At 50.7% G+C, this 25,060-nt stretch overlaps 9 protein-coding genes across 9 annotated transcripts; 6 read left to right on the top strand and 3 right to left on the bottom strand.

Moving 5' to 3' along the window:
* Positions 1–96: 96 nt before the first annotated feature.
* Positions 97–1,842, top strand: PtrM4_132170 (SacC, Beta-fructosidase (levanase-invertase); the record flags this gene model as incomplete). The annotated part of the gene is made up of 1 exon (XM_001941221.2): positions 97–1,842. The coding sequence occupies one exon, from the start codon at positions 97–99 to the stop codon at positions 1,840–1,842; it is 1,746 nt and encodes a 581-aa protein (XP_001941256.1).
* A 655-nt stretch (positions 1,843–2,497) lies between these two features.
* PtrM4_132160 (uncharacterized protein) lies at positions 2,498–4,045 on the top strand (the record flags this gene model as incomplete). The annotated part of the gene is made up of 3 exons (XM_001941220.1): positions 2,498–2,883; positions 2,939–3,028; positions 3,079–4,045. 3 exons carry the CDS (start codon positions 2,498–2,500, stop codon positions 4,043–4,045), a joined length of 1,443 nt encoding a protein of 480 aa, XP_001941255.1.
* A 1,149-nt stretch (positions 4,046–5,194) lies between these two features.
* Positions 5,195–5,650, top strand: PtrM4_132150 (B3-4 domain containing protein; the record flags this gene model as incomplete). Its single annotated transcript, XM_066109065.1, has 1 exon — positions 5,195–5,650. The coding sequence occupies one exon, from the start codon at positions 5,195–5,197 to the stop codon at positions 5,648–5,650; it is 456 nt and encodes a 151-aa protein (XP_065961057.1).
* A 1,196-nt stretch (positions 5,651–6,846) lies between these two features.
* On the top strand, positions 6,847–8,763 carry PtrM4_132140 (putative C6 transcription factor; the record flags this gene model as incomplete). Its single annotated transcript, XM_066109064.1, has 4 exons — positions 6,847–6,858; positions 6,906–7,439; positions 7,484–7,615; positions 7,663–8,763. The coding sequence occupies 4 exons, from the start codon at positions 6,847–6,849 to the stop codon at positions 8,761–8,763; spliced, it is 1,779 nt and encodes a 592-aa protein (XP_065961056.1).
* A 1,257-nt stretch (positions 8,764–10,020) lies between these two features.
* On the top strand, positions 10,021–10,906 carry PtrM4_132130 (PAN-AP domain containing protein; the record flags this gene model as incomplete). The annotated part of the gene is made up of 2 exons (XM_001941219.2): positions 10,021–10,401; positions 10,454–10,906. 2 exons carry the CDS (start codon positions 10,021–10,023, stop codon positions 10,904–10,906), a joined length of 834 nt encoding a protein of 277 aa, XP_001941254.2.
* Positions 10,907–10,959: 53 nt separating this feature from the next.
* Positions 10,960–12,234, top strand: PtrM4_132120 (DUF1929 multi-domain protein; the record flags this gene model as incomplete). The annotated part of the gene is made up of 1 exon (XM_066109063.1): positions 10,960–12,234. One exon carries the CDS (start codon positions 10,960–10,962, stop codon positions 12,232–12,234), a length of 1,275 nt encoding a protein of 424 aa, XP_065961055.1.
* A 673-nt stretch (positions 12,235–12,907) lies between these two features.
* PtrM4_132110 (uncharacterized protein) lies at positions 12,908–13,711 on the bottom strand (the record flags this gene model as incomplete). Its single annotated transcript, XM_001941218.1, has 1 exon — positions 12,908–13,711. One exon carries the CDS (start codon positions 13,709–13,711, stop codon positions 12,908–12,910), a length of 804 nt encoding a protein of 267 aa, XP_001941253.1.
* A 1,346-nt stretch (positions 13,712–15,057) lies between these two features.
* Positions 15,058–21,482, bottom strand: PtrM4_132100 (PurL, Phosphoribosylformylglycinamidine (FGAM) synthase, synthetase domain protein; the record flags this gene model as incomplete). Its single annotated transcript, XM_066109062.1, has 4 exons — positions 15,058–15,375; positions 15,433–15,627; positions 15,824–16,137; positions 17,525–21,482. 4 exons carry the CDS (start codon positions 21,480–21,482, stop codon positions 15,058–15,060), a joined length of 4,785 nt encoding a protein of 1,594 aa, XP_065961054.1.
* A 2,142-nt stretch (positions 21,483–23,624) lies between these two features.
* On the bottom strand, positions 23,625–24,883 carry PtrM4_132090 (KTR1, Mannosyltransferase; the record flags this gene model as incomplete). Its single annotated transcript, XM_001941214.2, has 2 exons — positions 23,625–24,664; positions 24,715–24,883. The coding sequence occupies 2 exons, from the start codon at positions 24,881–24,883 to the stop codon at positions 23,625–23,627; spliced, it is 1,209 nt and encodes a 402-aa protein (XP_001941249.2).
* Between the last annotated feature and the right edge of the window lie 177 nt (positions 24,884–25,060).

Genomic DNA, 25,060 nt, shown 5'->3' with positions numbered 1-25,060 from the left:
AGCTTTTGTATATAAGCTCTGGGGTGCTGCTGAATTGATCTGCAGTTCCAGCAAGAAATTCCTGGGATCTGGTTGTGTGGTTTCGTCTTGTTCATCATGCCTGCGCCCTTCACCCTCTTCACGGCGGCCGCCAGCAGCCTTTTCGCTGTTGCATATGCCCAAAACTCTTCTATTACACCGTCAGCATCCGGTGCGCCTACTTCGACATATTCGCAAAAAGACGTTCCCACGGGTGTGCCGATTGCTGGCAAATATAACCAACCACTCCGTCCACAAGTCCACTTTTCTCCTCCGCAGGCATTCCTTAATGATCCCAATGGCATGTTCCTCGATGCAGAGGGCGTGTATCATCTTTACTATCAGTATAATCCTATCGCCAACATCGCTGGCACGCAGCATTGGTCGCACGCCACGACAAAAGATCTGTACACTTGGACGAACCAACCTATTGCCATATTTCCTGGAGGACCGACTGAAGGAATCTTCAGCGGTTCTATTGTCATCGATACCAATAACACATCTGGCTTTTTTCCGGGCCAGGATAATGGCGTAGTGGCAATTTACACTGTCAATACACCAGAGCAACAGACACAAGATATTGCGTACTCTCACGACAACGGAATATCATTCATCAAATACGCCAACAACCCCATTATTAAACCGGGGGGAACTCACAGCAACCAATTTCGCGACCCCAAGGTTATCTGGTATGCTCCCACTGAATCGTGGGTCATGGTCGTCGCATATCCCATCGACTTCAAAATTGGCATTTTCACTAGTCCCAACCTCAAGGACTGGACACCAACCAGCAATTTCTCCAACCATGGACTTACTGGCCTGCAATACGAGTGCCCAAACATGGTCGAGATCCCGGTAGAAGGAGCTAAGGAAGGCGATGAGCCAAAATACCTTATGCTCATCTCCATCAACCCTGGTGCGCCCCTTGGTGGATCGATCGCGGAGTACTTTGTCGGCACATTCAACGGCACACATTTCGAGGCTGAGGACTCTAAGACCCGACTCACCGACTTTGCCAAGGACAACTACGCTGGCCAGTTCTTCTACGGCATCCCAAGTGATAAGCATCAAATCACCATTGACTGGGCGAGTAACTGGCAGTACACGAACGAGGTTCCTACAGCTGGCAAGGAGGTGGGAGACGGTTTCCGAGGCGTCATGACCGTACCTCGGGGCCACTACTTGAAGAGGCTGCCGCGACAGGGCCTGGCGCTGATATCCTACCCAGTGAACATCAAGTCCATCGCAGAGAAGGAGCTTGCATACGAAAAGTCACTCGGAGACGGCACTGTCTTCGTCGACTACTCTTCTGTCAAATCAGGAGCAATCTACTTTGAGGCCAACGTCACTGGACTCACAACTGGCGACTCACTTGATGGCACTATCAGCTTTACATTCTCATCTTCAAAGTCAGGAGAGTCAGTCACAGGTGGTACATCACTTTCCTCGGGTGATATTTGGCTAGACCGAAGTCGTACTGAAGGGTACCAAAGCCCATTCTTCAACGACAAGTTCTCTGCCACAGGACTTTACAACGAAGCCGACGGATCGTGGAAGATATCAGCGATCATGGACCGCAGTATTATTGAGCTATTCTTGAACGGTGGCGAACTCAGCGCAACTAGCTTGTGCTATCCCACAACACCGCTAGACACGCTCATGGTACGAGTTAGTGGGTTGAACCAGACAGCTACTGCAAGTGTGGGTGTCTGGGCGCTGAAGGCTGCTTGGCTCGACCAGGCGGATGTTAACGGCACCGTCTCTGGAAACACGACTCATGGAGGTGTTCAGAGCCGTATGCTGGGTACGGCGAAGTTGCTCTAGGTGTTACAAACAACCAGAGAGCGGTATATATGTAGCGTACGACTATTTATAATTTAAAGTACTTATGTGACACGTCACGCGAGTTGGTTGCCATCATGTTGTGTCGCGTTTTAATGTTCGGGCCGAGCCTTGTACATACCGTATGTCATTGTCGTTGCTAGTGACCGTGCTCATGGACGCCATTTCCCCGACGACCGACACAGTCTCCACCTTCCCAATTTAGTGGTGTGTGGTCCCACATGCGACCTTCCATTTTCTGCATCTGCCTATAAACGTTCCAAGACCATTGTCGGATGGATGTCCTGTAATGAGCAAGCGTTTCGATGCACATATACACTCGCATAAGACCAAGGCTTGTGGGTGGTAGTCTTGTGACTGCCGACGTCTACTACGGAAGAATTTGCATGCAAATTGTTCCGGATGAAGACCAACCATGGGACCGGTGACCACGGAGTTCCTAGGAATGGTCTGTGAACAAGGATGACCCCGCTTCCCCATATTTCGGCGTCAAGATGAAATTGGCAGCTTTAGCGGGTCCATTGCCGGAAATGATGGGTAAGATGATTGGCGTTGTTATTGTTAGTGCTGATAAAGAAAACATATATGGCAACCATGCGCAGTACCAAGGTACGGTGCTCAACCTTCGTCCTCCACAATGCGCACCTCCACTTTCCTTCGGACAGCCTTGGTGCTGGCAAGCAGCTACTCTGCCAATGCCGACATCACCACTACTATCGACCCAAAATCCAACTGGGGAACCTGGGAAGGATGGGGAACGTCGCTAGCATGGTGGGCGCAGCAGTTTGGAGACAGAGATGATTTGGCAGACGTATTCTTCACGCTTGATCAAGTCAAGTATAACGGTCAGACACTTCCAGGGCTCGGCTTCAACATCGTTCGGTACAATGCTGGTGCATGCAGCTGGAATTCGGTCGATGGCGAAAGCATGGTTTCGTCCCCAAATGTCAAGAGATCGAGGCAGATGGAGGGATTCTGGATAGACTGGAAAAGCAGTGATCCAACCTCTGCTAGCTGGAACTGGTATGTTCATTTCCAGGATGTGATATAGAGAATCTCGCTGACTTTTTTTGTCCAGGACGGTCGATGTCAAACAACGAACGGCATTGCAGAAAGCCATTGCTCGTGGAGCCACCAGGACCGAGCTTTTCTCGAATTCACCCATGTGGTATGCAACTCAGATTTGGAGTCGATAATCTCTAGCTAACTAAGACATAGGTGGATGACGAAGAACCACAACCCCTCTGGTTCCGCAGACGGCAGTGAAAACATCCAATCTTGGAACTTGGAGAAACATGCCGTCTATATGGCCACTGTCGCCAAATATTTCAAAGACAAGTGGAACATCGCCTTTGAAACCGTAGAAGCCTTCAACGAGCCTAGTGCCAACTGGTGGAAAGCGGATGGCACGCAGGAAGGTTGCCACATCGACGTTGCTACACAGGCCAAGATTATCGGTTACCTGGATGCTGAACTTACAAGCCGTGGATTGGCCACAATGATATCGGCATCCGACGAGTCATACTACGATCAAGCAGTCACTGCCCTTAAGAACATTGGAAGCAGCGCTCTGAGCAAGATCGACCGCATCCAAGTACATGGCTACCAATATAACAGCGGGGACCGTGCAAGTGTCCACTCGCTAGCCACACAGGCTGGTAAGAAGGTTTGGAACAGCGAGTATGGCGACGGTGTAGCATCTGGCGCAGATATGGCAAAATATCTCTTTAAGGATATGCGATACCTGAAGCCAACTGCATGGGAATACTGGCAAGTCCTTGATCAAGGCGGCTGGGGTCTCATAGACGCAGACAATGACGCGAAGACTCTCGGTGGGCCCACGCAAAAGTACTTTGTCCTCGCACAGTTTGCTCGCCATCTGCGAGTTGGAATGCGCATCCTTGACGGCGGTAGGGACAACGTCGTTGCTGCATACGACGCCAGCAAGTCAAAGCTCGTAATTGTTGCTGTCAACTTCGATGCCGCGCAGTACATCAACTTTGATCTTTCGAGCTTTACGACGCGTCCGGCGACGGGAGCGTCTGTTACTAGGTGGAGCACTCAGATTGGAACCGGGGAACAGTATGGACAGCATGTCGACACTAAGATTGACGGGACAAAATTCTGGTCTTACTTTGGACAGAATGTTGTCCAGACCTTTGAGGTTACAGGTATCAAATTGTAGGGAGAGGAATGTTTCATGCAATGTAGATATGTTTGCCATTAAGCCAACTACCTGTGAAACCCCCTGTTTTGCTTTATCCAATTCTCTGTTTTCTCCTCACCCAAATCTCCTCACCCTCCGCCCCACTCCTCTGTTGAACCTCCCAAACTTGAAGTTTATAGCTCCCGCGATCTGACCGTCCAGTATGAAGATCAAACGACCAATCATGTTTTGGACATTGTATCCCCGAGCTTAGCGTCACACCAAAATCCTCAATATCAAAAGGCGTACCGTTGGAAAGAGGATAAGACGAATGTGGACATTCCTACGCACATACCCACAATCAACGCATGCATCGGACGATAATAGGGTTAACCACAGACATACATGATTGACCGCAAGGAACCGACCCTTATACTGAAACACCATAACCTGATTTTTCGTATCCCCGCCTAATTCCCCATCATTCCAATCGTCAATTGCTACTTCAGTGGCTTTTGTGCTGTCGTCGTGGGGCACGTGAAAAACACGACACCCAGGGATGAATTTCCCGTCACAAGGTCTCTGCTCGCCGACACGTGTAGTGTCATCGACATTAGGGTAGGAAGAGGTTAGACCTGCGGAAAACCACGCGTCGCCTCCCCGAGAGGCTCGCGAGAAGGGGTTGGCGAGCATAGATATGCGAAGGAAGATGAGGGAAGGGCGGGGCGGGTATACGAATACGGTATGCGGCATACGAGCTGCGAGACAGACTTTTGCCCCACTAAACTCATCCGAGCAGCCAAAACTCCCTAGCACGCTAGGAAGGACTGAACCCGCCCTGATGTCAACAGAGACTTTGACATTCACGCCCTGTTGTCAATTCAGGTAGGCGCGCAATTTCCAGAGGATTTCAGCGTAAGTTTTGCAGAAAGAGCATATAAAATGGTCGAGAGTCGAGACAGAATGTGCGACGGCTTTACACATCGTTTCTCACCTTGACGTCTGTAGCGAGGTGTAAATTCGCACATCGCCATTTCTATCTCTTTCAAGTCCTTGTCTATCTATCTTGGTCGCTCGATCCAGACTACATCCAATATGTCAGCCTGAGGGGACCATACAAACTTCCTCGCCAATGCGTGCATTGAACCAGAGATCTTCCAACTCCGACCCGACTACCGCGCACTGCTTATGACCGTAACCAACATCCCCCCAGGTCCCTCGGACTCCATCAGCGAAGCATTCCTCTCATCTGCCGAAGCTTCAGCCAAAGCAGTCCTTGCACAGACTCCAGTCAACTCCATCCCACATGTCGCGCAGTGGAAAGAAGCCTACAAAGCCTTTGGCGCGAAACCAAAGAAAACCATGAATAGCCTTGAGGCACTCCTCCGCCGCATCGACACAGGTCTACCACGTGTGAACCGCTTGACCGATATCTACAATGCAATCTCAATTAAGCACCAGATTCCGCTTGGAGGCGAAGATCTCGACAAGTACAACGGCAGTCCAGTTTTGAAACTTACGACAGGAAGCGAGCAGTTTGACACAAAGTCTGGAGGGGAGGTGGTTGTTGAGTGCCCGACTCCCGGAGAGGCTATCTGGTGTGACGATAACGAAGTGACTTGCAGAAGGTGGAATTGGAGATAATGCTCGAGGACTGCACTCAGTGATGGTACGACTAGCGTATTATTCATACTTGATGCCCTTGAAGCTATCAGCGATGATCAACTGAACCATGCGGTTGAAGAGCTTAGTCAAAAGTTGCAAAAGCTATCTGCAGATATCAAGATTGAGCAATGTCTTATTAAATAGGTGCAGACCTGTAGATTTATCCTCTATCCTGCTTTTGCATAATGATGCACATCAATGAGTGGTCTGATAGTCACGTGATAGCCTCGGGGCTTAGATTTGACCGAGGGGTCGATGATGGTACCTCGCCGAGAGTGTCGCCATTTCAACATCTGAGTCCTGGATCTTCATCCGATAGCAGCCGCGACACGCTCATCTAGCTTTGTTACTACTAGTGTCAAAGTCATCGAAAGCATGGCATTATGCGTAGCGGGTGATTCTCTTGTTCGACGCGTTACGCAAGCTGCCATTGTGTCGCGACTTGAATCCAGCTATGCTCTCGTCATCTATTTCGCGCGCTGCTGACGTCTGAGATGATCTTGTGCGATTCATTGACTTCCGATCACGTGTACAGGATGCGTCAGAAATAACCATGGCCATATCTAGACATGGTGGCCTAACGCCCTACATCTTCATCCACTCTAGGCTTTCCCCCACCTTGGCTATCATACGCAACCATCATCCCCGGCTTGGCTGTAGGCTTGTTTTCTATCTGGAAAATGTCGTCGGACATGATCACGCCCGAACATAGCGTTGATGTTCTTTCTCCGCCGGCAGCCACGAATAAGCCGGCACGCGTGCAGTCTTGCGTGTTATGTGCGCAGAGAAAAGTAAAGTGCGATCGCAAATTCCCGTGTTCCAACTGCTCCAAAGCTGGCGTTCAATGCGTATCTGCAGCTACGTTCCCTCGCCAGAGGCGTCGCAGATTTCCTGAGCGGGAGTTGTTAGATCGTCTTCATCAGTACGAAAATCTGCTGAAGACACACAACATTGCGTTCCAACCCTTACATACCAACTTAGCAAGCCATGTCCTCAGCCCGGAAGCCAGAAGGGATAGTCGTCCAAATCGTGGTCAAACTGGAAAAAGAGCTTTGGGGCTCACAGAGCGATCACGACAAGTGTCAGCGACGCCCACTAGCTCTCAAGCAAACCCCCAGACATCTCGGCCGATTGAATACGATGGAAAAAATCCTCCAAAGAATTTCTGGCATGTCATGAATCGAACAGTGAGTGCGTGCGTCGTTGAGCAGCAATTTGACTAACAGGCGTTTAGACCCCACACGCCGATGATGACAATGGCGACTCATATCACGACAATCACGGGGACTCCGATGATACTGGCTCTTCCTCTCCTATCTTGCGACAACGAGAGGTTGTCAAAGCCTGGGATGAACTTTATGATGACCAGTTAAATCGCAGTGAACACCTCTTGTTTTGCTCCCGCAGTGCCGGCATCGAATTGTCTACCCTGCATCCACCCCAAGCTCAGATTTTCAAACTCTGGCAGATATACTTGGAAAATGTCGACCCAATGTTGAAGCTCACTCACACCCCTACCCTTCAGCCGCGTATCATCGATGCCGCCAGTGATCTGACGAGCATTCCACCCAACACGGAGGCTTTGATGTTTGCCATATACTGTATGGCTGTCTTCAGCCTTACCCAAAATCAATGCCAGAACATGTTCGGGACACCTCGAGGGGATGTTATTAGAGGCTATCAGCTGGGGGCTAGGGAGGCATTGCTAAACTGTAGATTCCTCAAGACCAGTGACCGAGAATGCTTGACAGCTCTCCACCTCTATCTAGTGAGTTACATACGATCGCATAGAAATTTATCTAACGGTAGTAGATTTCGCTTAAGTCCCAGACTGACCCGCGGTCACTCGCTTCTATGCTATCGACTGCTGTGCGTATCGCCCAGCGGATGGGCATCGATTCAGAAGCTGTCAACTCCAAACATCCCGCTCTTGAGGCTGAGCTTGTACGTTAGACAATGCGTGTGATCCCAATTTCACTGACACAAAGTAGCGGCGACGACTCTGGTGGTCCCTCGTGCTCTTTGATAGCCGCATAGCGGAATTGACGGATCCACGACTTGCCACTTTGCTACCCACGTGGGACTGCAAGGTACCACTTAGTGTAAACGATTCCGCTCTACGAAAAGATATAAAAAATCCGCCCGTCGAGTTTGAGATCACTTCCGAAGCATTATTCGCAGTCACGCGATGTCGAATTGGCAATTACATTCGCCACAGCGCTTCTCACTTAGATTTCGTCAATCCCAGCATGAAATATTTTGCTGAGAAGTCTATGCTAGCTCATGGTCTGGAACATCATGACTTGGCGACGTTCGAGGCGATGATTGAGACGAGATGTCTTGCGCGCTGCGATGCTCAAAACCCACTGCACTTCATGACGATTTGGTGGACACGTTATTCACTGGCAAAAATCCGGTTCGCAAACTATCTATCCACCAGAGCTCCAGAACCAGAAGAGGAAGCGACCGAGCAAAGAGACGAAGGTCTCCGGCATGCTTGCAATATGCTTGAATGCGACACAGCACTCATGCAGCCCTCTAAAATCACGGGCTACCGCTGGCTGATATACCTACACTTTCCTTTCCCAGCCTATGTTCACTTGGCTCGGGATCTGAAACAACGGCCGCTTTCCGACCACGCAAGCCGTGCGTGGGAAGTGATGAGTGCTAATTGCGAAGCTCGGTTCATGGGTCTTGAGCACAAGGACAATCCGATGGAGAACAGACCCAACAATCCCTTTTTCTCAATATTTGCAGGACTTATACTTCAAGCGTGGGCTGCACGAGAGGCCGCGCCGGGGCAATCAGAAACACCAACAATTGTAGCTCGAATCAAACAGAGGATGGATCACATGGAAGAAAGAGCAGCAGCGCTGCGAGATCAACTGCCGGTAACCGAGGACATCAATCCAAACGCCCCTGTGCTTGCAGACCAGGATAGCCTTTACCCACTACATGGCCAGTACGATCAGATGAACATGGGTATGGAACCCTTTCCCATAGCCCCCACGCACGATTCGATAGGCTTCGAAAGTACGCAGTGGAACTGGTCGGCGCCCAACTGGAGCGCGATGCCTGGTCAAGGATGGTGAGCTCGCTCACGATGACCTGCACTTCGTCAGACTCTGGGAGACTTAGAGAACCTTTTCGCAGTCTCGAAGTTGTGTGTGTTCAATTACACGCGCAATGAGCAGTAACACAGCCACGGACATGTTCTCCGCGCCACATAACCTCCTATTCCCTTGCGAGCAGAGCGATAGCCGTCGACTCGTGAAACATTCTTCGAACACCCGCAATCCTTCAAAAGTCCTCTTTAGGGAATATCAATATATCGTTCTTCTTACCCGCCCGCACATCCGCACTAGAGGTATACAGCCCCACATACCAGCTGCCGTCGTCCTCCCCACGCGAGTCACTCTCATTTCTCTACTTGCCCTACTGGAATGCCTCGCAGGCTACTGTACTTCAGCTATCATGTGTCATCGGCGGGACAGATGGACTGTGTCCGTGATCTGGGGAACTGTTCGGTCTGTTGTGCTGGTAGGTAGCGGCCTTGGGTGGAGTTGCCATGGCATTCCGGCACGCTATTGATATCTGCTTATGCGGTGGAGACAGGGGCGGTAATTTGACGGTGTTTATTGACCACCGTTGTCCTTGCAGACAACGTGTCCCTGATGGGCGCAGGGATGGGGTGGAAAGGTGGGCTTGGCGTTTCAGGCAGCGTGGCGGGAACACAACAATGGGTTGTTGGCACACAAAAGATTGTCCACCACTTCACATCATCTTTTGGAATTATACATATTCCATCAACAGTAATGTATAGACAGAAATTACTTCATGTATGCTAATGGACCCACAGCAAAAGAGTGAGAGACATGGGCCGCACGGCACATGACTCTCGAGAAGATAGGCGTTATCGTAACGCAGGAACCGGAAGACGTTCTCATGTTTTGGAGGCGCAGCCGTTTCCATGACTCCACGAAGGCCGAGCCTACCGATAGTAGCATCGCCACTAGCCTACGTCTGGGTTCCGGCCCGCTACGGTTGCCAAGAGCCCCTGTCAGTGGTCCCTAGCATGTGCCTCTAGCGCTATCGAACAAAGCAAAACAGGAGAAATGAACGATCTCGCCAAGGATGGCTACTCATGGTGGTTCCTTTCTTAGTAGTGTATTACGCCGATTCGAAGCTAGGTTTACACCCCTCGCGCTCACGTCACGCCAGTAGCCGCTTTGGCGACGTCCTATGAGCAGGTTACAAATATAGAATTTGTAGTCTGGACTGGTATATATCATGTTGTCGCCCAGTCCCTCCAGTGCTCTGTAGGCCAGCATACTGCTTTGACATCCAGGATGCAGCTCCACAAATCTCTTGCCGTTCTTTCGGCGTCCCTTCTTTTCCAATTTACCAACGCCCTTAATGCTTGCCCCGGTACAGACACCATCTTCACTGGTTCCCAAGGTATTCGTTACCGAGTGTGTCCCGGTACGGATCTTACTGGGCCTACTGTAACAGTAAAGCCCAAGATTGCTTCGGTGGAAGCATGCGCGAAGTTATGCGACGCGAGTATGGACTGCTTCAAGGCAGTATACGACAATCGCACCAAGGACTGTCATTTCAAGGAGGTTGCTGGCTTGACTTGGGTTGCCAATACTCGCTATCAAGTGATTCAAGCGGAGCAAGTCAACATCGCTCGCTGCCCTCAAAATGAATGGACCTACCACAGGAACCGAGTAAGTTGGCGAAACGTAGTAGATTGTGTCATATGCTAACGCGTCACGCAAGAAAACCTACAGCATCTGCCCAGGAACCGACATTCGTGGACCAACTGAGAAGTTATGGAAAGGTGTCAAAACCTTTGACCAGTGCGCGTATCTCTGCGCAAACTGGGCAACATGCAAAGCTGCTGTTTACGACGTAGCGGGTTTGGCTTGTCACATCAAGGCCGATGCACGCAGTAACACATTGATCTGGTCTACCGACAAGCGTTACGATGTGATGCGTCTTAATGAGGCACCAGCTCCTGCACAGAATGGTGAATGGTCCGATCTCATCCGCCTCCCAGTCATCCCGGTCGCTGCATATGTTGTCCCTGAGTATCCTGTCTCGAAACGTTTGCTTGTATTCTCCAGTTGGGGTGTGGATGCATTCGGTGGTGCAGGTGGAAAAACGCAGTTTGCCGATTACAACTTCAACACGTATGTCTTGCCCATAGTCCACTTCTCAAACGCATACTAATCGTATCCAGTGGTGCCGTCTCAGCTCGCACGGTGAGCAACACTCACCACGACATGTTCTGCCCTGCAATGAGCAGTCTTCAGGACGGCCGCCTTGTTATCCAGGGAGGATCCGATGCTGCGAAAACCAGTGTTTACAACCCTACTACCAACGCGTTCATTTCGGCGCCTGACATGAAAATGGCTCGTGGCTACCAATCATCTGCTACGACATCTGACAACCGTATCTTCACCATTGGAGGCGCATACTCTGGTCCCCGTAAGGGCAAGGATGGCGAGGTTTACGACCCGGTCACCAACACCTGGACGGCTCTACCCAACGCAAGAGTGAAGCCAATGCTTACGACCGATCGCGAGGGCATCTGGCGTGAAGACAACCACGCTTGGCTATTTGGCTGGAAGAACGCCTCCGTTTTCCAAGCCGGGCCAAGCAAAGCTATGAACTGGTACGGCACAAAAGGCACCGGATCACAAGTGGCCGCTGGCATCCGAGACACCATTGACGACGCCATGTGCGGCATCTCTGTCATGTACGACGCGACCTCTGGCAAGATCTTCTCTGCTGGAGGCTCTCCCGATTACACCAACTCCGACGCCAATGCTCGAGCCCACATTACGACCATTGGCGAGCCCAACACTCCCGCGAAGGTCGAGCGTGTCGCAGACATGGTTTATCCCCGTGGCTTTTCCAACGCCGTTGTCTTGCCTGATGGAACCGTCCTAGTAACTGGTGGCCAGAAACGCTCCAAGGTCTTCACCGACGATGATGGCGCCCTATACCCCGAGCTTTTCAACCCAGCGACCAAGTCCTGGAAGACCCTCGCACCGGAAGCCGTACCCCGAAACTACCACTCTGTTAGCATTCTCCTCGCTGATGGACGCGTCTTCAGCGGTGGCGGTGGTCTCTGCTACGTCGCCCAGGGAGTCGGTCGCAGCTCTGCCAACTGCAACAAACTCGTCGACCACGCCGATGGCCAGATCTTCTCCCCACCCTACCTTTTCAACGCAGACGGCACCCCCGCCGCACGACCAACCATTAGCTCGCTGAGTGCCAACAGCGTCAAGGTCGGCGGCAAGCTGACCATCGAAGTCGAAAAGTGGGTTCCCGGTCTACAATTTACCCTGGTCCGTATCGGCAGCGTTACACACTCCCTCAACACCGACCAGCGACGAGTTCCCCTATCCAATGTGAACAACAACGCCAACAAGTGCACTGTCACCCTGCCCAATGACAGCGGTATTCTCATCCCCGGCGCTTACTACTTGTTCGTCATTTCCAAGGAGGGAGTGCCTAGTATTGCTAGGACAGTGCAAGTTGTACTGCCGTAAAGTTTTTTTTTTATGGAGCGCGCGCGTAAATCCTGGATGTCTCCCAACGCTCGTTATGCTCGATCGCTCTTTTATGTCTGACCAAAAAAGTCCAACTCGGAAGTCTCTCTCTATCGCTATATATCATGTAGTTAGTTTAATGTATATTTCTTACATAATGCATATCATCATTGCCATTTTCCAGAGTTATAGTGAACATTTTGGTTCGAGTGATGGAAATGTTGCCGTTCATTCGCCGTGAGTAGATAGTACTGATTACCTGAAGGATGAAATTGAGCGGCGGATGCAGTGATTGCGACACTTAGAGAAGAATACCAGGTCGTCTGGCGAAGAATCTTGTCTCCTTTCAACACAGTCTCACATTTTCAAGTGGGGGCTTTCGTTGATAAAGTTGTCCTTCACATTTTTTGGTAATCTCCACGCAGTGACTATGAAACTGAAAAGGTCTAGCTAAAGTAACAGTCCGCGCAGGCTCCAGAACTCCGACCATAGCTAAGACAGAAGAGTCTGAAGATTGAGATGGCAAGAAAAGAAATCATCCAGCAAGATGTAAAGCCATGTCACCCCGACTCGTGGAGCTACTCAGACCCACAAAGATAAGTCCAATATCACCATCCATCGCACTACTCTCCCGATTCGCATTACCTATGCAACGTGCTTTCGGTAAAGAGATCTAGTCGGAGTCGGAGTCGTCACGCAAAGTATATGATGTACCCAAAGCTTGGTTGATCTGGTCCAACATGGCCTGTGCACCTTCGGGTCCCTCCGGCGTAGCATAGGGAAACTTGTGACGTTCCTCCACTCCTCCAGCGGGATCGACCAGCTTGCCCTTCGGAGTACCGTCGAAAAGTGGGATTTGGCCATCATATCTTCCGATAGGAGTCTTCTCTTCCAGAGACAGATCGCATGATAGATCGAGAAACAGTTCGCCCAGGCCGCCGTATGTATTCACCCTCGTGAAGCCCATATACGGGCCTCCTCCATTGTAATAAAAGCTCGCCGGATCTTCGGAGTCGACTATGACAACCCACGGCTCCATGTCGGGGTTCTGAAATTTTAGAACCTCACCGGGAACATTGTCTGGCGCGTTGAGCAACGAGTCCAGCGCAAGCTTATCAATGACGATGAAGCAATCGTCGCGAATGTCGGACGGCCACTTCTTGTCTTGACCACTGTAATCGTCTACCCAGCCGTTGAAAGCCTTGCGCAAGGTGGCATAGTCGGCGTCGCAGAGGATTTTGTTGTCGGCTATGACGGGTAGCGCAAGGGTTCTGCTCTCCTGTGCGGTGTCGTTTGGGTGTGGACCAGCATAGGCTCGTAGCTTCTCCAAGGCGGCCGTCCACTGTGCTTCGTCGATTTCAGTGGCGTAATCGGTACGCACAATGATATATCCCCATTCATTTGTCAGACCATCCACAGCGCTACGAAATTGTATTGACATGCTGCTGAGATTGTGAGGTTGAGGTTGCTCCGCCATTGTGTGAGTTGGCCGTTGTCGCTAGACCCGTGACCCGAACTTTGATTGATATGAAATTTAGGCGCTTGTAATGGTTTACGTAGATCAGACGAACAAAAGAGTTGTGAGGTGAGCTGTTTACTCGGGGCGGGCCGCAGTGGGGTAGTTAGATGGAAATTGATGCTGTGCGAGTTGACAAAGGTTTGCCTGGGTAGGTGTTGATCGTGCCGACTACCTTGATCCACCACGAATGGACGTGTTGTTTTCTAGAACTATATGCAGTTTTTGCATTTAATCCAGATGATGTAGGCGGGGATGGTACCAAATGAATTGTAGTAAAACAGGCAGGTATTGTAGGTAAATGGGATCTCGGGTAGATAGAATACGACTTGAGTTAATTGTGGGAGATCAGAGTGGGAGAAGGCAAAGAACTGCAAATTTCCGGGGTGACTTTGGACCTTTAAGAGATGCGCTGGGCTAGTTACATCTAAGAACAGAATGTTGGAAAAAAAAGCCCCAAGAGATCCTTCAAGAAGCGGGGGTAGACTAGGCAGCAACCGACCCCCATTACAAAAGCAGTTGTCACGTACCACTCACCATGCACAACGCTCCAGAACATGTTGCTTAAATTGGCTTCTCTCAACCGACATCTGATTATTTAAGTCGAAGATGATAAAAGTCCATTGAGAAAGGATTACAAATGGAACAAAGATGACAACGGAGCGAGAGTATATACCCTTAGATAGTACATAAATAGCAAAGGTTACCATGTAGGCTCGAGACTAGCTCTGTCTAGGTGGATTTGATATTGCACCTAGGAGAAACATATAGTTATGTCTCTTAAGTATTATCTTGATACTCGAGGTGAGGACACATAGATGAACTTATTCTGCTGAAAGCTAATCATGTATGAATGGAGCAGGTACCCTATATCGCATATGCTTCTCCTTTCTCGCTTCCCTAAACCGAATGATCATCGGTACCACATCCCCACACTCCACCACCTACCCCTCACTAACCAACCCCAACCACCGCCATGACGTACCTTAGAACGCCATCACTAACATGGCCAATGTCAGCTAGTACGGCAGCAGCTATACACTCGGGTTTGCCATCCCAACCCCTCTCTTCGGTCGAATCTACCGGATCCAAGAGTATCTAAGTGGTCAAACGCAAAATCAGTTTCGGTCATAGTATTGTGATTAAGTGTGTCTTGTAAACAAAGATAATCAGGTTTCCCTCCTTTGTATGAACGCCGGGGTTTTAGCAGCAACCATGACCACTCTATTTACAAATTCAACTTCTACCACACGCTCTTCCCAACGCCAAACCCGCAAACCCCCGAAAAAGATGGAAACGCCATATGTTCAATCCAATGCAAATCTCTGTGAATCTCGATCCGCCAACGGCACGATGTTGTAATTGAGCCGCTGAACATAATAATCCGTCTCCACCTCATTCGGCCGTATCTTGCGCTGGACCTGACCCAGCAGAATAGGTTTCAACCCCTTGTTGAAGTTCCACAAGCATATACACCCCACCACGAGCGTAATAACTGAGAAACCCAGACCGACACAGACGTAAAAGACCATTTGGTCTTTCATCCACGTATTGGCAAGTTGCGAGTTGCCGTAGAGAACGACTAGTCTGCTGACCAGATACGCGATATAAGCGGCATGACCGAGCTTGAAGAAGAACATGCAGTCAGCGAAGTAGGGAATCGAGGGGGTGGGAATACTTACTAATACAACCGTCATTACAAAACGTTTCTCGTGTCTAACCGTATACACAGCGATACCGACATGCAGCAGAATCGCCGGCATAATCGCGATAGTCAACGAGAACTCCGGCTGCGTGAAATGAACGTCGATGAACGTGTATATGAAGATAAAAGCAAAGATAAAATATGGCGTATATTTCAGGAGGACCAGATAGACCTATTGTTTGCGTCAGTAAACACACCCCTTTAGCATCAACATCCCCAACATTACTAACCTGGTAAACAAAATACTTATGCTGCACCCTCCTATCAGGACTAACATGCTGATACAGCGCCCACCGAAACTCACGATACAACCCCAGTGCCAACGCACACATAACGACGCTACAAACACACGTCAAACTCGTACACACCATCAAGCCTGGCGAAGTCTTTTTCCAAAACGGCCACTCGAGTTTAGCAAACGGTGTATTATACATGTCTTGACCTTTGATAATCCTGGCCGCCGCCTCCCTCAACTCCGTGTACTGCAACACAGTGGAGACGGCTAGGCAGACATTGGCGGCGCATTGCACGAAGATTTGAATGTGGTTTTTGATGCGGTAGGCGTCAAGGGTTAGCACCATTTGGTAGATAACGCCTAGGGTGTTGATGCCGAGGGTGATGGGCGTGACGTAGGATAGTGGGACTTGGTAGACGACGGAGTTTACCCAGTTGAGATAGACGACTAGTATGGTGCTGATGGGGTAGGCGTTAGTTGATCACATGGAAATACGATAAATGGGGTAAAACACGGGTTTTTTCGTTTCGGGTAGGATTTTACTTACACTTGAATCGTCGTATTCGTAACGGCTTGGATAGCCGTTGTAAGAAAGAAAGCCCATTCCAATCGAGTCTCTGGCCACCACGACACCGACACCATAGTTCCCGACGTTGATCCCAACAAACAACGTCGTCAACGTTTCATACACAAGAAAGGGGGGACGAGGTAACGACAGACTGTTGCACGCGTTGCCACAACACAAGGATTTAGCAAATAGATTGCGTGAACGGGCGGGACATAGGCTTGTTGCTTAATCCCGTTTACGAGCCCCCGGTGATGAAATATAGTAGAAAATGCAAGCTGCTGTGTCCACAATGTGTCTCCAAGTAGCTAAGATGATCGTCCGGCGCGGCTCCGCTCTTAGGCCCTGCCGGTACGAGAAAGGAGTGTTGTGACTAGGCCGCTTTTAGCCGGCTGGGATCCCTGCGCTGCTGAAAATTGCCATGGAGCCGTCTTCATTGGATGAAGGATTTTCTCAGACGGGGATTACACAAACGTTTTTGGGTATGTTTCGCAGGGGCTGTTTACGTTTTTTGGCAGGTTTTCACGGTTGTTTGTGCCGATCTTGGATCGTCGTGAAAGGCTGGATGGATCAGCGGTAGTTAGAGCTAGAATGGCGCCACGTCTTAGACACCGCACGTGCCTGCCACACCGTTCATGCAAACCTTCCGAGATGTTTGAAATGCGCGAAGATACCTAAATAAGATGACTTTCATCATCCAAGTCATCCGAAATACGCTTGCTGTTGTGGTATATATAAAGAACAAAGTAAAATCAAACAACCGACAGCTCATCATAAAACACAACTTATGTGATAATAGCAATGACATCATTATTACCAATCCCATTCACGTCTTCTGCCTACCGAGATCAAGATGGCTGTTGACCAGGGCCCAAGTTGCTAGGCAAGTCCGCCGATTTATCGCCGGCGATCACTCAACAACGACAGGACTAAAATGCACGGGAAAAAGCATGATCAGTCCAAACACACCGATATTGGCATCGAAAATCTTCATCGAATTTCTAATTCCCATACATCGTTGATCAATACATGCACTGAGCTCCTAACAAAACAACAAACATCCGTCCATAAACGCCGATCATCCCATGCATGCTTTTCCACACACACACACACACACATCATCCACCTACCCAACCCACCGCCTAGCACTCTTAAACATGCGTGACCAAGGCCCCAATTCACCCCAGCCCTCCGTATCTCTCGGGATATAACTTCCCACTTCCTTCAAGATAGTACGCTCGGGATGCGGCATAAGCGCCAACACCCTACCATCCGTGCTCCTCACACCAGTAATACCAAGAGGACTGCCGTTGGGGTTGTATGGATAAGCCTCAGTCTGCTGACCATAGTTGTCCACGTAGCGAAGAGAGACGAGGTTTTCTTGGTACAGTGCTTGCGGGGTAGAAGGCGAAGTGGCAGAGCTAGAGAAGTGTGCGCGTCCCTCGCCGTGTGCGGTGACGATGGGTAGTTTGGATCCATTCATTCCGTGAAGGAAGACGGAGGGAGACGTGTTAGGGCCCTTGGGGTCGATGACTTCGACCATGCAGACACGTGCTTCGTATTGTTCACTGGCGTTTCGCTCAAAGCTTGGCCAGAGTTCTGCGCCCGGGATAAGCTCTTTCAGCTTGCTCATGAATTGACAGCCGTTGCAGACACCAAGAGCAAAGGTGTCTGGGCGTGCAAAGAAGGATTGGAATTCTTTGCGTGTGTTGGGGTGCAAGAGTACGGACTTGGCCCAACCTTGACCTGCGCCGAGGACATCGCCGTAGGAGAAACCACCGCATGCTGCGAGACCGACGAATCCGGCGAGCGATACTCGCGACGAGACAATATCAGTCATGTGTACGTCGATGGCAGAAAAGCCGGCCTGGTGGAAAGCGAATGCCATCTCAGCCTGACCGTTCACACCCTCTTCTCTCAGGACAGCAACGCGAGGCTTGGCGGTAAAAGGTGACCTGAGGTTAGACATAAGGGGTATTATGTTCTCAGTAGGCTTGAAAGTGAGGTTGTATGAGAGACCTGGGTCCTTGTTGTCGAGGATCTTCTCGAACTCGGCGTCGGCACAGACGGGGTTGTCGCGGAGCTTCTGCATGCGATATGAGGTCTCTGCCCACCGTTGCTGGAGCTTGGATCGGCTATTGCGGTAGACATTTTGTGTACCAACGTAGAAAGAGATGTCTTGTTTCGAAGCTTCGGGTACTCGGCCTATCTTCCTGATCATACCTGGTGGTGGTCCGCAGGTAGCAAAGCAACGGTTGAATGCAGTTTCGTCCTTCTTTCTGATTTGGAAAACGGCACCAAGTTCCTCATTAAAAAGGGCCTCTAGCACGTCCTTTGGTTCGCTTGATGCAGCAACCTTGTCGAGCATGACCTCAAGACCACAGCGACCGGCGAAAGCCATCTCAACAAGTGTAGTGAAGAGACCACCGTCTGACCTGTCGTGGTAGGCAAGCACAACGCCAGATTCGTGAAGTTGCTCAATGGCATCAAAGTAGTCCTTGGTGATATCGGCATCGTAGACGTCGGGCGCTTCATCGCCGACCTGGCCGAAAGTCTGTGCCAAAGCAGAACCACCGAGGTGCTTCTTACCGGCTGCTAGATCGACGTACATGATGACTGTTTCACCAACACTCTCTAGTCGTTCCAGAGCAGGCGTCCATGTGCGGTCGATACGGTCAACTGGTGCGAATGCTGTAATGACGAGCGACATGGGGGCAGTGACTTCCTTGGCCTCACCGTCGTCTGACCACTTCATCTTCATACTCATGGAGTCCTTACCGACAGGGATGGAAATACCAAGCTTAGGGCAGAGATCCATACCAATGGCCTCAACAGCCTCATACAAAGCTGCGCCCTCTCCAGGGTGACTGCTTGCAGACATCCAGTTTGCCGAAAGCCTGACCCTGGACAGCCTGTCAAAGAGACTGGCTGCAGCAATGTTCATGAGTGATTCTGCTACAGCCATCCTAGCCGATGCTGCTGGTGAGATGAGAGCCAGAGTAGGCTTCTCGCCCATCGACATGGCTTCACCGGTTTTGACGCCTGCCAGTAATGATGTAGCTGTTACCGATACATCAGCTACCGGAGTCTGCCACTTGCCGACCATTTGATCACGAGCAGTAAGACCGCCGACTGTTCGATCTCCAATAGTGATCAAGAAAGACTTAGATCCTACAGAGGGTAGAGTGAGAACCCGGTCAACGGCTTCGGCGACAAGGCCGTCCTTGGGTGTATCAGGAATGTACATGGACAAGGTGCTGTCGAAAGCAGGGAGTCTCAACTTTCGGGTTTCAACAATGCGAGACATCTTTGGTGGCTTTCCAAAGAGTGTTTCCATAGGAAGATCGATGGGTGTGGGGTTCTCCTTGGAATCTCTGTCGGTCAACACCAGGCGCTGTTCTTTGGTAGCCTTGCCAACCACGGAGTAGCCGCATCGTTCTCGATGGCATATGCGCTTGAACAAGTCCAGCTGATCAGGAGCGACTGCTAGAACGTATCGCTCTTGAGCCTCACAGCACCAAATCTGCAGCGGGCTCATACCCTTATCTACGTTGTCTATCTCGCGTAGTTCGAAGATGGCACCCAGACCGGAGTCGTGAACAAGTTCAGGGAGGGCGTTGGACAGACCACCTGCGCCTACATCGTGAATGAAGAGGATAGGGTTCGAGTCGCCCATGGAACGACATGTGTCAATGACCTCTTGCGCTCGCCTTTGAACTTCGGGGTTGCCTCTCTGCACACTAGCAAAGTCAAGATCAACCTTGCCTTCTCCAGACTGGATACTGGAAGCTGCACCGCCACCGAGGCCAATCAGCATGGCAGGCCCACCAATAACGAGGAGATGTGAGCCGGCTGGTACGATATCGGGGTCCTTGAGAGCGTGTTGTGGCCTGACTGTTCCCACACCACCCGCTAGCATGATGGGCTTATGGTAACCCCGGATCTCGGATTCCTTCTCGTTTGTGAAGACGCGCATGAGCATGGTACGGAAGTAACCAACTGTACACGGGCGTCCGAATTCGTTGTTAAACTGGGCACTTCCGATAGGTGCCTCGAGCATTATGTCCTTGCTGCTAGCGATATGGGCAGGCTTTCCGACATCCTTGAGCTCCCAAGGTCTCTCAAAGCCCTCTAGGAGTAGGTCTGACACAGTGAATCCTGCCAGGCCAGCTTTTGGCTTGGAACCACGTCCCACAGCACCCTCATCTCTGATCTCGCCTCCTGATCCGGTAGCAGCTCCAGGGAACGGCGATACCGCTGTCGGGTGGTTGTGTGTCTCCACCTTGCATAGAATGTGTACCGTCTCCTTGGTGCCATTCCACTCGCCAGTGAGATCATTAGGAGCCCAGAAGCTCGCCTCCTCACCCGCAAGAACGGCAGCATTGTCGCTGTATGCGCTGATAACGTGCTGGGGGTGTTGCTTATGGGTGTTCCGGATCATACCGAACAGCGACATAGGCTTATGCATACCGTCGACAGTGAAGTCGGCGTTAAACTGCTTGTGCCTGCAGTGCTCCGAGTTGACCTGAGCAAACATGAAGAGCTCCACGTCCACCGGTCCTCTTTTCAACTCCTGCGTGTATGCCTCAACTAGATATTCAATCTCCGACTTGTCCATGGCCAGCCCCAACTCCCGATTTGCGTGTTCCAACGCAGCATGGGCGCTGCTATACTCGTCGAAGCTGATGGTAGTCGCCTGAGCAGGCTCGCTCTCGCCGAAAATAGCTTCCAGGTTCGGGGCCTGGCGACTGATGGTCTGCGTCATGCGGTCGTAGAGGTGGTCGCGATTAGGGATCTCGTCGGCTCCGGGCACGTTGTCAAAGGTGGCTGCGATGACCATACCGCGCTCGATGCGCTTGACAGCATTTTCGAGCGTGCAGGTGCGCGCAATCATAGAGGCGAGGGAGCTCCATGGCGATATGGTGCCAGCACGGGGACACACGTAGAAGAGAACCGTATTATCGTCGCGAGGTTCGCCGCCACGGTTGATAGCGTCAATGAGCGTCTGGGAGAGGCGGTCGGTGCTGCTGGGATATTCGCCATAGTGCAAAATCTGCTGCAGCGTCTTCAATTCCTCATCGCTCAGCTCCTTCAGTGGGTTGACAAAATGGACCCATAGCGAGCGAACTTCCTTTGCGCCAATTGCTTGCGCCAGACGCTGCAGGCGAAAGTCGGAATGGGCCGACGAGCCCGGAAGGATGAGGTAGGGATCCTCAGTCGACGCCATGTTTTGTGACGCCTGATTGATGTCGTGAAGTCGAAAGCGCGGGTGTCCGAAGACGAAGGCGATGGTGGGCGGCGCATCGTCACATGGCGGGGTGAAAGTTTCCCAAAATTTTGGCAGGGGTGACCTGGTCGTCTTCACCCCACCACGACGCCATAAACGCCATCACCAATTCTACTTGCTCTAATCTTATTGTTTTATGAGCGGGCTTCAAGTTGATAATCGCGACATTAAGTTGTCCAGTGATATGGCTAACCCTAGATAATATCTAAGGAATTCGAATTGCTGTTTACTAGCAATCAAGATAAATGTGCCGTAATACGATTAATGCATAAATCTAGTCTTTGTACACGTATCAATGATAGTTAACAGCTTCAATGTATAGACAAAGGAACAAAATATCCATACAAGATTTACATACACACTGCAATCCATGATCTCAAAAATCCTCCAAATGCATCCCAACCCCCTTCTCCCTCGCCAACTCCATCAACGCCCTCCCAATCGCAATATCCATAATCCCCACCCCAACGCTCTTATACACCACAAACCCCTCTCCAAGCCACTCCTGCACACCCTTCTCTTCCCTCAACTCACCCATCCTGCCCACTTCAACCATCTGCTCCGGCTTCAACCCTGCAGCCACCAACTCCCCAGCTTCATCCATACACCCCTTGATACTATCAACAACAACCCACTCTCTGTGAAATTCTCCAGAAAACGGTCCAGAAGGATCAACAATCTTCTCCAAAATCCTCGGGTCAATCTCCTGCATATCTAACCGATACGATCCAATAGCCGCCACATACCTCCCCTTGCCTCTGCCCTCTCCCATTACCCACTCCCCTGAAAAAAGCGGTTTCGTACTAGGTGTCGTGCAAAATACCACATCAGCCCCCTGCACCAGTCCCTTCAGCCCGTCCTCCGCTCCCTCAAAAACACTCATTTCAACATCTCCTCCACCCACGCTCTCAGCTTTCAGTCTCGCCACCAACTCCCTCGCCCTCGCGCTGGATCGATTGATAAAAGTAATTTTTTTAACCTTATCTGGCTGCAATAAGATAGCAAGTCTAACATGCCACTCCGCCTGTTTCCCCGCCCCGAAAACAATAACATCGGCCACTTGTTTCCTGTGTAGGAGGAGTAGCATACTCCCCAACGCCGTTCGAAACGCTGTCAACTCCGCTGCATTGAGCACACCTACAGCTTGGCCACGCTCGTCACAGATGGTAAGTACGCTTCGTAGACCGGGCTGCGGAGTCTCTTCCTCTTCTCCTGCTGCTGCCGGGGCTGGAGCTGGCGTGGAGGGAGCGACGCCAACTATTTTAACACCGATTGATGTGGGCGTTGTGGCGGGCATGAAAAGGCTGACTTGCCCGTCTGGACGCACGATGCTGGTGCGGTGGGGTTGGTAGGCGGCTTCTTCGGATAGGGTGTATTGAGATAGGGCGTGGGAGAGGGTTAAGGCGAGGGTATAGGCGGTGGTGGGAGTGAGGGAGTGGAGGAGGGTGCGAATTGTTGTGTCGGTTAGAATAGTGAAGGTCATGATGTGGGAGTAGGTGGGTGGCTGGTTTGGGATGAGATGTGTGCTAAGCTGAACTTGTATGCTGACAGTCTTCTCTTGTTACCCGTTTATAACTCAGCGTTCTCATCCGATATCGGTACCATTCACTGTTGCCTGATGGCGATGGCTCCTGGAATATGCTCTGGGGGTGACCCGCTTATTGTCGGCTCACTACCCCGCCATCGAGATAACACCATGTCGATGTCGTAGTTCTCTATGAGGGAGATGAGACAACCACGTCTACGAACCTTGTCCCGCTATGAAGCACCTACAACACCCGTTCCAGTTCGTTGTCGAAAGCGTGCACAGATCAGAAAACTATTCAAAGTCCAGCTACATCTTGGAGTATATCGTAAATGTCATTGCGTCTATGGTATATAAGCTATTAAGCCATGTAAAACTATGTTGCCGAAATGAGAGCCGCTAGATATTAGGCCACGCAAAACGCCTTAAGCGCAGAGAAAACAATCCTCCATGGATGAACCTGGTGACTTAAAGCCATACCTACTATACACTAAGCCAATACAAAGCTCTGCATTATCTCACAAAGCGCGTGGAACGATCAACGATATGACACGCCTTCAATCCATGCCGACGTACTTGAACCACAACGGCCGACAATCTTCCCTGTTGAGCCACTTCTCGCCATCTGTGAATCGACCCGTGACGCAACCGGAGCATTTTGGGTTGTTCGGGCAGTTGAAGAAGGGTATGTGCTGGTATCCGATATCTCTGAACCAGTGTATCTTGTTCTTATCTTCGAACAATCCAAGCGCGACACTGTGAACTGGTGCATCACCCCAGCGTTCGTAAAAGAAGCCTCCAGCGCGGTCGAGATGATCAAAGTATTCGCGATACTTTTTACTCCGCCAGAAACTCAGGTCGCCTATCTCGAAATTCGACCAGAAATGGCATGTGGAGTAACCATGGGCTTTCTGGTTGTTCTCAGGTCGACGCTGGCCGTCCTCTAGCCACTCTCGCGCGTTATTAGGATGTACGTATCCTGGATTGTCATCTATGAACTTCTTGGTTTCCGGCCATAATGTTGCGACACTGTCGGCGTTGTCGTAGATGTTGATATTGAAGCCATACGTCTTGTTGTGGTCCTGCATCCACGCAAACACGTCATAGTCGATGTCGCAAAAGAAGTGAACATTTGGTTCCACCCTCCAGTAGTATTGAATATCCTTGAGTGCAGGATGCTCGCTGAACATGCCGCTGTTCCATCGACACATTTGGTGATATGACTGCTTCTCCATGTATTGGACCTCTAACGATGTGAGCAGCGAAACCGACTCGCGATACAGGTCCATATTGATCCACGACGGTATATCCCAGTGTTCGGCAGGAACTAGCTCGTATCGTACTTCGGCATTGGTGGCTGCGCGTGTGGCCTTCTTGAACTCTTCGGTAAAGGGCTTGTCATTGAAGAAGGTCCAAGGATAATTGAACTTGTGATTCCACGTGCGTTCAAGATCGCGCATACTCTTCAGCATATCTTCGAGCTCCTCATTTCGCACCAAACTGAGAATCGTCGCGTTGATACGGGCGCTCGAAGGGTTATTCGGGGCGTAGTTGTCACCATCGATGCGTCGGAGCGGCTCGGGAGGTTCTCCAGAAGCTATTCGTTTCATTAGCACATTCACTTTACATACGCGTTTGGAGTCTTACGATCCAATTGAGGGTCATGATCCCAATCGCCGAACTTGTTGGTCGGAAGCTTGCTCGGAATCTCTATTGGTGTCTCGGAATTGGGTGCATGGAGAATCTGCACGAATAGATAAAGCAAAATGCAGACAGTGGCGCCAGCCAAGTAGCGCATGCCCTTGGGAAGCGCCATAGTGAGCAGCAAAGGCGAAGACGAAGGCGATGGCGGAGAAATCCAGCCTCGCAAAAGTCCAGGAGCGTTGACGTCGGCCTCGGGGTTTCGAGTAGCGGTGGCGCAGGATAAACACGCTAGCATGGATTTAGACACGCCACTTATGGCACGTGCGCTATGATAGCCTATCGAACTGCA

The sequence above is a fragment of the Pyrenophora tritici-repentis genome, chromosome 7 (genome assembly GCF_003171515.1).
Source record: "Pyrenophora tritici-repentis strain M4 chromosome 7, whole genome shotgun sequence".
In the NCBI taxonomy this organism is placed as follows: domain Eukaryota; kingdom Fungi; phylum Ascomycota; class Dothideomycetes; order Pleosporales; family Pleosporaceae; genus Pyrenophora; species Pyrenophora tritici-repentis.
The sequence above is the reverse complement of the archived record's forward strand: the minus strand, read 5'-3'. Positions and strand labels throughout refer to the sequence as shown.